This window comes from Alligator sinensis, unplaced genomic scaffold (genome assembly GCF_000455745.1).
Source record: "Alligator sinensis unplaced genomic scaffold, ASM45574v1 scaffold72_1, whole genome shotgun sequence".
Taxonomy (NCBI): domain Eukaryota; kingdom Metazoa; phylum Chordata; order Crocodylia; family Alligatoridae; genus Alligator; species Alligator sinensis.
Window position 1 is genome coordinate 878,009 of NW_005842547.1, and position 13,084 is coordinate 891,092.

The 13,084-nt window shown below is 37.6% G+C and overlaps 1 protein-coding gene across 1 annotated transcript in view; it reads left to right on the plus strand.

The window, feature by feature from the left end:
- Nucleotides 1-13,084, plus strand: part of LOC102386534 (CUB and sushi domain-containing protein 1) — a 796,348-nt gene that overhangs the window by 614,903 nt on the left and 168,361 nt on the right. Inside the window, exons 28-29 of the mRNA XM_006032113.1 lie at nucleotides 7,788-7,901; nucleotides 9,939-10,034. Coding sequence (XP_006032175.1) covers nucleotides 7,788-7,901; nucleotides 9,939-10,034 — 210 coding nt within the window. The remainder of the gene's footprint in view (nucleotides 1-7,787; nucleotides 7,902-9,938; nucleotides 10,035-13,084) is intronic.

The following is a 13,084-nucleotide window of genomic DNA, read 5'->3' on the forward strand; positions in this document are numbered from 1 at the left end:
AGCCTCCAGCACCCTGCAGCAGCCTATAGTACCCTGCATGCCTGGATGGCACAGGCCTAGCAGCTATGTGGCACTGTAGTGCCAGGCAGTGGTGCCAGGGTGCAGGCAGGCTGTGGCCAGCCCAGGGAAATACAGGCTCCCTACTTATGTTCCTCAGGGCTCAAAATGCCTGCAGGTTTTAAAGGGCCTGAGGCAAGAGCTGCCATAAAGGCATCCCAGTCCCAGGGCAGGAGAGGCTCTCAACCCGCAGCCCTGGGACTAGGCTTAAGTTGGCCCTTATTGACAGGGCTGACCTGGCAGCAAATTTACTCCCAGGTTGCATCTACACATGTGCTACTGGACAGTAATTAATTGCGAGTAAATTTGCTACTTCTAGTTCCAGGTAGCAAGTTTACTCACAATTAGTGATTTTTATTGTGCTGTAAGTGTGCACACATGTAGACACATGCACTTACTGCACAGAAAACTAGGCTCCTGCACCATTAAGCATCTTGTGTAGATGCATCCACTGGGCACATTAGTTAAGTGCAGTAAATTAATCCAATGGACATTGTGTCACACAAAAAAAGCATTCATCTGTGCTAATGCACAGTAGCTTTAGTCCAATGTAATTAACTGTCTCTCAAAAAGCATTCATCCATGCTAATGTGCAGTATCACTGATTATGGGTTATTATAGGTAATAAACTTACCTGTACATTCATGAATGTTAATTTACATTCATTAATGTAATTATGGCACATTAATGAATGTGTAGACATGCCCACTGTTTTAGTTTCTGGCCAGATGCAGGCGGATTATTGTGGATTATTTTACTTTTTCTTTGTGTTTTGGAGATTTTCTATGCAACCAGGGGAGGAACTATATATGTGTATGCGTGTGTTTGCAAAAATGTTAGATGGAATGTAGATGGAAAAATGTTACAAGAAGCAAACCAAATATTTATATTTATATATATATATATATATATATATATATATACACACACACACACACACACACACACAGAGAGAGAGAGAGAGAGAGAGAGAGAGAGTGTACATTTATAAATGTAAGGTTAGATTCTGGTTCAGAATTATGTTGAAAAGGGGGTGATTTCTGCAGCAAGCATTGTGTGACATAACTAATGGGATTATGCTCTTAAACCATATAGCACAAAGTACAATGCACCAAATTTTCCCCTGGTATAACTGTATGAAATGCAGTGGAGTTGCATCCTACCAAAAAAGCCTGCATATTGATACATGAAAATGCATGTCTTTCCTCAGTTTAATAGTAATCAAATGTAGTAGGGTTACAACCATGGGGTAATATTACTTTCATTTTTCTAGAAAAATATTGTCTGTTTTTAAGGTGCCACCAGTATGTAGGGTCATAGGATCAGAGGAAAGTAGGCTGGAGGGACTTCATAAAGTAAGCTAGTCCAGACCCTTGCTCAAGGCAGGGTCATCCCTGACTAAATAATCCCTGCCAAATGTCTGTCTAACCAGCTTTGGAAAGTTTTCAAGGATGGAGAGTCGACAGCTTCCCTAGGTAGCCTGTTCCAATGCCTGACCACCCTTATAATTAGAAAGTTTCTCCTAATCTCAGACCTAAATTACCCCTGCTGCAGCTTGAGGTTATTGCTTCTAGTCCTGTCCCCTACAACCACAGACAGTCCTGTCTCCATCCTTTCTATATCCCCACTCAGGTATGTAAGGATTATTATCAATTCCCTCTTAGTCTTCTCTGCTATAGGCTAAAAAGCCCTAGTTATTTCAGTGCTCATAAATCTTGTGCCCCAGGACCCTTGATCATTTCTGGTTGCTCTGTGTTGAACTCTCTCCAAACTGCCCACATCCTTCCTGAACTGGACACCATACTGTAGGTGAGGCCACACCGGTGCAGAGCAAAGGAAGTGAGTCTTCCTTTCTATTAGCAAGTGACACTCTTATTAATATAACCCAGGATGCTTTGCAACAAAAACACACTATTGGTTTATATTCAATTTAAGTTCCACCATAATCCCCAGGTCCTTCTCTGCTGTATTGCAGCCTAGCCAGTTGTTCCCCAGTCTGAATCTGTAGATGCTGTTACTCTGCCTGAAGTGCAGAACTTTGTTCTTGCCCTTGTTGAATCTCATCTAATTGGTTGCAGAACATTTCACCAGTCTATCCAGGTCATTCTGGATCCTAGTCCTATAGAGTGTCTGCAACTCTGGCCATTTTATTGTCATCCATAAATTTGCTAATCTTGCACTTGATCCCACCATCCAAATCGTTAATGAAGATATTGAACAATACTGGACCCAGGACAGATCCCTGGGGAACCCCACTTGATACCTCCTCCCAACTGGACATTGAGCCATTGAGGACTACTTGCTGAGTACAATGATCCAACCAGTTATATGTATCCACCCTACAGTATTCCCAACAATCATTTTTGGATGATGTCTGAACAATATAAACCAATCAGCTAAAGGTTCTCGGTTTATTTTATTACAAATGTTTTCTCATTATCTTCATCTGTGTGCCATATCTGATTTCTAGCTTTGTTGGCATGCATTCCTAATTATGCCACTGCAGTTACTGGAGGGTTTTTTTTTAAATTTATTTGGGTAAAATGGAGTAGAATTTTGCCTCAGATGTAAATTTTTTTCCTTGAATATCATGAACAGAAGACTTTAATTTTACTTGTAAACTTTTCTTGATTGCTTTAACAACTCATTCATCTTAATAATCTCATCCTTTAAAATATTTATGTATGATTTTTCAAGTGTCTTTTTAAGCCGTTTATTGCAAAAGAGAATGGTGAGAATGGTGAACTGCAGATTGCAAATTGTGCGTAATCTCTTTCTGCTGCCAAGGATTTATAGCAATCCTTTTCTCTGGCATTTTCCCACACACAAGTCTTAGAGACAAATAGATGGAAAAATTTTACAAAAAGCAAAACAAAACAACACCTCCCAGCCTCCTGTGTATTCCTATTTTAATAGTGAAATAAAATTAATAAATTCAGAACTGGTTACTTGTATTCTTACCTGGTTCCAATCTCATACTCCTATGAAACTGTTTTCTTTGGAGTTGGTTAAGTTTTCAAATAAATGGAGAAGAAACTAAGAAATCATCATATAAGAGATTATAATTTAGAATGTTCATTGGACAAATGAATGCTTCACATAATGGGCATGCCTACACAACAAGTTTACTGCCGAGTTGCCTAATTAGCTCCATGGTAAAGTCTCTGCAACTATATGTGCCGTCCTATTAGGCTGCAATAAACTAGCAAACTCTGATGTAGCATACTACTTGTAAATTCTTTAGCTTACAAGTACTATCCTATAGCAGAGTTTGTTAGTTTACTTCAGTAGAGTTCTTCACAGTGCAACAATGTATGTGCAGATTCTGATGGGGGTGGCTGGGGCAGAAGGGTGCTTCAGTGCGGTGGCTGCCTGATGGCTAAATAGTACGTTATATTTTCCAAAATGTGATAAAAATATTAATTATTAAAAGCTTCTTGCACTAGCTCTCTAGGATAGGGAAATATAGTTATCCTTATTTTATTTTATCCTTATTTTATAGAAAAATAATCTGGACTGTCCCTGCTTGGCATGTAGCTGATGTAAAATGACTATTTGTTTTCACGCAGCCCCTAATATAGGCATTAGGGAAAGGGGAGTTAGGGAGAAACCTAGTCAGTATGTACTGTGCTGTGACTATTCTGGGACATTGCAGTGGTCTATAGTGTTGTTTGAAGTCAGTGCAGTTTAAAGAAATCCTATTTAGTTTATCAAACTGGTATTTCTTTTTTAAAATCTATTCTGAGCCATTTATAATATAACTAGATATAAGAATCTCAAACTGTGCAGCAACAGAACTACCAATTAGTAGTAATTGAGACAGATATATCCTATTGTAAGATAAGTATAACATTTTTCTGGAATCAGTAGAAATGCATATCATATATTTATGCTTGCTGACTTGCATTCAATCTGCATTATCCTTCAACTTCCATCCTTTTTGCTCCATCCTCAAGTGCATGTTCCTTTTCCCTAAACAGATGCATGTATTTTCATAAAATAACTAATAAACTTATTTCTTTTTATCTCAAGTAGCAATGGACCAGTTATAACAAATATAAGTAGGCATAGTACAATATCATCTCCTTATTTTGCTTTAAATGGTTAAAGAGGCTTATAGACAAAGGGTTTAGATGCCCCACCACTTAATTACTATTATAGTATGGAAACATACTCTGTCTCAGTGCAGTCACAAGTACAATGCATTTGCCTGAAAGATATCACCCTATTAGGAGGTGATAATTTTATTGGTAAATATAAACCAGTTTTGTTGATTCAGGGGTATAGTTCATTACCCCACCTAAATATGCGGTAAATAATTAGTGGCCTTCAATCCGAGAGAGAGATAATTTTGTACAAATGTTCTAAGGGAAAAATATCAAAATGTGAGTAGGACATGGCAGAGACATGAAACATGTTAACTATAATGGTATCAAAGCTGGGAGGTTAAGCTATAACTCTATAGGCATCTTGGGCGTACTTTTCAAAAAAGTCAGAACCAGAACAAGTGTTTTTATTGTGACTGAGTACATAGTTTAATTTGGAGTGGGACACAGACTTTAGTTCATGGCACTAAAATTTTCCAAAATGTGTGTCCTCTGCAGTATGCCATGGTCAGGGTGTGAAGATAATCTCCTCAGTAGTTCTCCCAGGTCTCAGCTTTCATTGAGCCTAACAAATGTAAAAAAGTGTTTTGTTGTTATGGCTGCAAGGAAGACTATAAAGTCAATGCAGTAATGCTACATGTAGTGAGATCCACCTAAGTTTTCAGAGAGTCAAAAAACCTAGTACATTGTTTTTTTGGGAATAAAATATGGATTTGTTTTAATTTACTGTTTTATTTCTACAAATACATTATCGGGGAAATTTTAAAACTCTATTAAGTATTAACTAATAGCATACAGAAGTGGATTATAATAAATTGCAGTATTTATTGATGTGGTTCAAATTCCTTGTTACTGAAGTGAAAATTAAATATGGTTATAAATGAAATCTGATAATAGTGTTATGTGTTTATTATATAAGAATATTTTTGTATTGTTTTAGCTAAAATGAGTAGTAATATGAAGCCACAGATTATACATTTAACTCGGTCCTCAAATGAGTATAGAATGCATTACCAGGGATATGTGCTATTAAGTGCTACTTTGTGAAAGTACTATGTGACAAGACCTTCATGCTTTATTAGTGTTAGTTTTAGGAAATAAAAACTTAAATAAATTCAGTCCCTTTCCTTTCCAGTTCATCTTTTCTCTTATTCTCAGAGGTAACAGAACAAATGGCAGTAACACAACTTAAATCCAGGTCCAGGTTGGTTCTGAAGTTGCCTAAGTGGGATATGGGTAGGATTTATTTGCCTATAAAACAACAAGCAAGAAAGAGCCTAGCTATATAGCACTCAGCTACAGTGTTCTGATTTCAATCCACTCAGCTGCTATCCCATACCCTTGCAATTAAGGTAATCACCTAGGAAGTGGACATGTGAGTTTCAGTCATAGAGAAGTAGGTCTGGAAGGAACCTCCAGAGGTCATCCAGTCAAAGCCCCTGAATGAGGCAGAATTATATCTATCCAAAATATCATATAGAATTCATAATCTAGACCCTACTGTCACAACCCAGACATAATACTCTAACCTGCCAAAGGTCAAGCAACTTCAAGCCATTGGTCCACATCCTCTGCTCTGCAACAAGAGAGAAAAGATGCTTAAGAGGGGACATGATAGCAGTCTTCAAATACTTGAAGGGTTGCCATAAAGAAGAACCATCTCTGGACCCCCTCTAACTTGTCCATGTCCTTTTTAAAATATGGAGCCCAGAACTGCACACAGTACTCTAAATGAGGCCTAACCAGTGCCAAGTAGAGAAGTACTATCACCTCCCACATTTTTCATATAGTGCCTCTATTAATGCACCCCAAAACAGCATTTGCCTTTTGTGTAGCTGTATCACACTGCAGACTGCTATTCAGCCAGATGTCACCCATTTTATATGTGTATTTTTTATTATTATTCTCAAGGTGTAGTCCCTTATATTTGTCTGCATTGAATTTCATCCTGTTAGCTCTAACCCAGCTTTCCAATCTGTCAAAATCTTTCTGAATTGTGTTCTGATCTTCAGCATGTTCATAGTCCTTCTCAGTTTTGTGTCATATGCAGATTTGCTCAAGAAACTTTCTGTGTCAGCATCCAAATCATTAATAAACATATTGAACAGCACTAGGCCCACAACAGACCACTTCAGGACTCCACTTGAAACCTCCTGCCATTCTGATATGGACTGGATAATAATTAGTCTTTGCTTGTAGCTATTGAGCCAGTTTTGATCCACCTTACAGTAGTTTTGTCCAGTCCATATTTCTCCAGCTTTTTTATGAGAAGGTTGCATGGCCAGATTCACCATAACCACAGCATTCCCTTCATCCATCCAAGTAGTTACCGTGTCAAAGAAGGAGATCAAGTTTGTCTGACATTTCAAAGGTTTCATAGATTTCATAGACATTAGGGGCTCAACATCTATTTTTCATAAATCCATGCTGGTTTCTTGTGATCATCCTTTCCTCCTCCAGATGCTTGCTAAGGGCCTTCCTTAAGATCTCCTCCTGTAACTTCCCAGTTCTCTGGGCCTCCTTTTTGTCTTTTTTAAAGAGGGGCATTACACTGGCTCTTTTCCAGCCCTCTGGTACCTGGCTTGTCTCCCACAGCTTCATGAAGATCATTACCAGGGACTCTAACATCTCTTCTGCCAGTTCCTTCAGTACTCTGGGATCAAGTTTATGCAGCTCTACTGACCTGAATTCATTCAGACCCATCAAAAGCTCTCTGACCATCTCTTTTGTTATCTCATCCTCCACCTTGGCCTCTTCCTTATCTAAATAATCCTTATTAGGCTTTTATCTGGCTGCAGCTTAACTTTTTTGTGACGACTGAGATAAATGATTTGAAGCAACTTGAGATGAAGAGGGTCCCCAAACTAGTCTTCCCTTGCCAATGTGAGTGCTATAAGCACTAGAATATTATGTGAAAGATGAACACAAGAACCACCATCAGCTATTTACCTACTTTTAAAAACAGAATCAGGTTCCAAACAAATAGAGAGCCTTAATATTCAACATGAGTCAGACATTTAAACCCATATGAAGGGTAGTTCAGACAGATCCTTGTGCTTAGCACTTCCTAGCTGCTTCTATTCAGTATTCCTGAGCTTTCCATATTGCTGTTTGGAGGTGTTCAGCTATTTCTTTTTTGTTTGGTTGGTTTTTGTTTAAAGAACCTAGGCACCTCATCTGGACAAAACAATCATTCTGCTTGGGCAAGGCTCACAAATTCCAGGAACTGGCAGATATATTGCTAAACTGGTGATGGTCTTTGAAGTCAAAAACGCCTCATCTTTTAGGGAAAGTATAACAGAATTTAATTAAAAAGGTGAAAAAAAATCACATTAAAAAGTGTCACTATATTTGTTAAACACAGCACTGTAAAAAAAAAAGAAGAAAAGGACAGGAAGAAAGAAAAAAAAGTAGTAAAAAATAAATTAAGTAATAAGTAATGGTGTGGGTATCTGATGAACTCTTATCAGAGTAAAAATTAAACTGAGAGAACCTCCCTGCAAGATAAGGATTCAGCCCATCCAGGATTCAATTAATGACTAGGATGAGCAAAACTGTTCTGTTTGTTTTGTTTGCTTGTTTTTTTTAATGAGTGACTTCTGTACTTTTTCTTATTATTTGCAGTTGTTTTTGGACAGTTTGCCTATTTCCAGACAGCATTGAATGATGTGGCAGAATTATTTGATGGAGAAACCCCCCAGGCTAGACTTCTCAGCTCACTCTCTGGATCTCATTCAGGTAAAAAAAGAAAAAGAAGTATTAATCATTCATGTGACCCAAGCATGGATGTACAGCTCATTATGGGCCTGATTTTCAAAGGTAAGCAGAAGTAACTGTAAAGGTGTAACTGTAAATTACTGGAGTATATTACCAAGATAAATTGTTTATTCCCATAATTTAAAGTACTTAAATCAAGACTGGATGCCTTTTTGGAAGGTACTCATTAAGCTAGCTCACATTATTGAGCTCAGTGCAAGAATAACTGGATGGAAAATTTGGTGGCCTGCATTATACAGTGGATTAAACTAGATGATCTAATGATTCCATATTGCTGTAAAGCTGCACAGCTATGTTTTTCTGTGAGTCTAATTTAAACACAAATAGTTTTGGGATCAGTGAGGAAGAGAATTTGAAAATTGGGCCTTTTGTTAAGTCAATGATAAACTCTTATGGATTTTAGTGGAGGTAGAATTTTCTCTCTGCTTTGCATGAATATTTCTGGGGTTTAAGTACCTAAAGTGAAACATGTATAAATAAGTTTATAATTGCATATGTATAATTTTGAACAGCTGGCCTCATAAAGAAATATGACTGACATATTTAAGAATTTAAACATATATTGTTTGTCATTCTTCTTGGTTCAGAATTTGTGGCTTCAGTTTTTATCGTTACAATTATATCTTTTATTGGAACAATTGATCATGCATCTGTTTGACAAATTAATGAGAAACATATTCACAGTTGAAAAATAAAGTAATCTTTTTGAATGAATCATATCTACTTAGGTAGCAAGGGAAAAAATCAAAATTAATTTTAATGATATTTGCAGGAGTCTAGCTATGAAATAAAATGTTCAGTTTTTAATTGCTAATAAAATAGAACTAATCTTATCTGAACATCCAATTTTATTTTGTCACATCCGTATCAACAAAGTCAAAACCAATACCCATTTTTCTTGGTAGATATTTTTAAATGATTGAAGGGCAATAAAACTTGCTTTTTTTTTTTTTTTTATTTCCAGTGATATTAATTCCAGCAGAATTAATGTGACAGGTTCATACCTCATTTACATTGGTGTATATCAGGAGGATCTCTATTGAAATGACTGGAGTTACAACAGAATAAAACTAATATTAATGAGAAGAGCATCAGACCTATTGCACCAAGTTATTTAAACTGTTGTAAATCAACACATTTAAGAAATCTAAATAACATGTCTAGGTATACACTGATATAACTACAAGCAAGATCTACACCCTTGTCATAATCAAAAGCCAACCTTGCAAACATATAAACATTTAAGATCAAACTCTTCATTTCTGAACTTCTATCAAGATCTGAATGCATTTAGCTAATAAGAAAATTGTGTAAACATTTTGAGCATCTATGGCTTCTTAAATTAGTTTGCCAAATTTACAGTGAGTTCCTTGAGGAGAGGAGAATAAAACATGCCAGATGATGAGCCAGCATTATTTGAAATGGAATTGTTTTTGGAAAGTCTATTTAATTTTATTATTAATGTGGTATGTTGTATATTTCAGAGGCAGAAGATTCACTAGAAAAGGAAGAGACAGTTTTATTTTACTTTACTTATGTTTTAAACTATATACATTATATAGAAAGAGCTTGGTGCCCCTCTACTATGCTTTCAACTCTTTAGTGCACTATGGGATGCAAGAAAAAGCTGTCAGCCCACAAACAAACCCTGGCAAACATATAATAATGATGGTCCAAAACAGTAATAGATTCCCCAGACAAGACACTTACTGGAGATCTAATCCCAACAGCTGCAGCAAATGTCAGGAAGTGTGTATACAATATAGTTTTACAGAATAAAATTCTTTGGTCTGTGACTGTTTTTATACTGCTAATGGCAAATATAACTCTGTAAAATATGAAGGAATGAAATGAGGAAAAATTATAATATTGTCTGTCAGAATTTTAAACAAACATTTTACTCAAATGTAATTTCTTTGTCTGAGTCTCCAGCTTGAGTTTGCCATTATTGAAATTGTGTCCTTCCCTCCTCTTATCCCCTCACCCTTACTTTTATAGGAGAGACTTTGCCTTTAGCCACATCCAATCAGATTCTATTGCGATTCAGTGCTAAGAGTGGAGCATCTGCCAGAGGTTTCCATTTTGTCTATCAAGGTAAATTGATTGGTTTTTACTAGGGCCTTTTAGAAATTGTTAACAGACACTGTGTTGCCAGTATCATATATAGTACTGACTAGAAGGTTTTATTGGGCCATAGAATGTTTATAGTGGTCTTTGTCAGCTGAAGGAGTTGTACATACGCGGTGAGACAAATTGTTCTTGGGCGTTTTGGAACTGATCCTAAAGTGGTATAAATTGTCACACATCCATTGACTTCACCAGTCTATGCAAGTTGGGAGTCAGTTCCACTCAGCTGTTTACTTACCTTCCAGAAGTGAATAAATTCATTAATGAAAAATATTGAGAGTTATTTTTAAGAAGCCAAAGACATTTCCTCTGTGAATAGGTGCATGCTTGTATGTTTCAGTATACAATCACCTTTACATTGAGGTGAATCATAATCCACAAATTGAATAAAGCCAGTTAGAATCATATTTCCTATTGACTGACCACCAGATTTGAATACAGTTTTTGTATTTGTTTAGTCGTACTGCACAAGTGTGAAACAGAACTTTTGCTTTGTTTTAGGTCAATTACTTCTCACCTTAACTACATTTAAAATCCAATGCTGTTGTTTTTAATTAGGTGAAACATCCATTAAAGACATCCAGTAAAAATAGTGGCATTCATGCTTCTTATCAAACTGTAATGATTGTTTAAAGTCTAGTTTTGAGCAAAGATATTCAGGATAAACACCATGTACTAAATTTCAAATGCCATTCTGTGTTCCTAGGTCTTTATATTGCCAAAGGTTGGAGGAGGATAATTACACACTTAAAAACATTATTTCCTTCAGGGGCAAATAAAAACATGCTATTTGGCTTTCTGTTAACAAGGAAAAAGTGCTACCAATGAATTTGGAGTTGTAACAATATAAATCATTTTCACACTTCAATTTCAATAAAAAAGTCAAAGTTGAGTTGTTTGAAATAGTGAACGTGTATTAAAATATCTTTCTGCTGATTACCTACTTACTTCTCTGTGCTAGAATGCCATGGGAAATATTCCACCATTATTTAATGACCGAAATAACTAAGCAGCAAAACACACACACAAAGATATGAAGTAAACTTGAGTAATGAGTTAAAAGAAAGATAAAATGTATGAAATTCTCTTGCAAAAATATGTTATATTTTGGTGGTTTAACTAACAGTGGGTGCATCTGCATGGGCACTTTAATGCGCATTAGCCTATTTTAATGTGCATCAAAGCATCCCAAAAAAAAAAACCCTGTGCACATTTGCTACTGCACATTAAAATAGGCTAATACACTTTTTTCTAGTACCTCACAATGGATGCTCTTTAGCAAATTGCATTAATGAATGTGGAGATGCAACCAGTGACAGTAAACTGAAGTTCAGCTTCTTCTGAATGTATGTATTGTCATGAAATGAAAAACAGATTTCAGAGAAAACCAGTACTTCTCTTTAAAGAGAAGGAAAAACAGTGAATTAGAGTAGCAAGGATAACTAAAATGTCTTTCTTTGTTTCCTTTTGGCTATGTTAATATATGGTACACAATTAGGCAAGAAATGAAAGAACACAAGAAATTTAAATCTCAACATTTTTCATTTAATTTTTGGCCATCATACAGGCTAATGACTAGTTGTTTTTCAAAGGTAGTGAAATGGAACAGAATAGCAAAACAAAGAGAATAGTGGTGAAGAAATATTAGCATAATAACGCCATTCCATGCATTACCAGGAGAGAGGGCACTTTTCCCATGCAATGTAGCCAATTCATGAGTCATTTTGCATACATATCTGAGATATGTTATTTAACCTAGAATCCCATCTGCTAGAGATCATATGAAAATTTCAGCTGTCATACAGTTCTGGACCCTAGCTATGTAACTGAAATTCAATTAATAAGAGAGAGACAGGAAGATTTTAAGTTAGCGTCATGATTTGCATAGTCTAAATTATTTGTTAATGTTTATGTTGGTGATATTAGTAATATGCACTACTCTTCCTACTGCTGTTTCAAGAAGAACCCCAAGAGAGAAGGTATTTCAAGATACTTAAAAGTATATCCTCAGGTCCCAGGTGCTAGATAAGGAGCTGCTTGATGGGAGCCCAGCTGGGGCTGAGGCTAAAGCTGAGGGCAGCCCCTGCTTCTTTGCTTCCCCCCCACATCCTGTACTTCACTGCCCTGGTTTCAGCTCTCCTCTCTGTTTACCTTCTATCACTATGAAGGGAGAGGAAATGAAGCTGAGGTGCCAGTTGCTGAGGGGAGCTGAGATGCTGGTTGCTGCAGCCTGTTCAAGTATCCCCTACCCAATACTGGCTGGAAGAAGCTGCAGCATTTTGAAGTGTTCTAAACAGTAGAACACAAGGGTGTATGTGTGCCCACCAGCTGAAACATTTCCTTTCTGGAGCATTTGTGAGTGTATTTTATTTGGAAACATTTTAGTTGTTATGTCTGTCCACACCCAGAGTAATGTGGAGTCATTTCAATGTGGCATACAGCAGGATTAGGCAATTTTTTTGGTCAGAGTGCTGAAAAACACTGTCACGGCAGGGTCCTTCAGGAGGGCCGTGATCTCCTTACGGCCCCCTCACCATGCCAAGTCGGCCCAAGGGCACCCTCAAATTCTCGCCCGCCACGTCTTTGATGGTTAGATAAAGTTGGGAGGCTGCCTTATGACTCCCTGGGCACAGTTAGCTGGGACCTCTGTCCCTGTGTGTTCCCGGACCTCCTGGGGGTCTCCCGGTATGATGGGTGCTCCCCAGGCACCCTAGCCTTATGGGCTACGCATGGCTCCTACCAACCCCTAATACCACGCCCCAAGCCTCGCTGATGGGATAGACGCTGGTAAGTCTCTCTCATTACACACACACACACACACACACCCTTTTCTGGGGCCTTCTCTACAGTGTCACCCCGTCTGGGGGCCTTTACAATAGTGCCCCCTCCTGGGGCTTTCCATACAGTGTCGCCCAAACTCAGGCTTCTAAAATACAGCCCCCCCGTCTGGGGCTCTCTGCGCCCACTCCGGGGACTTCTCAGTAACGCCCCCTGACTCTCGGGCCCACCGCGCTGCT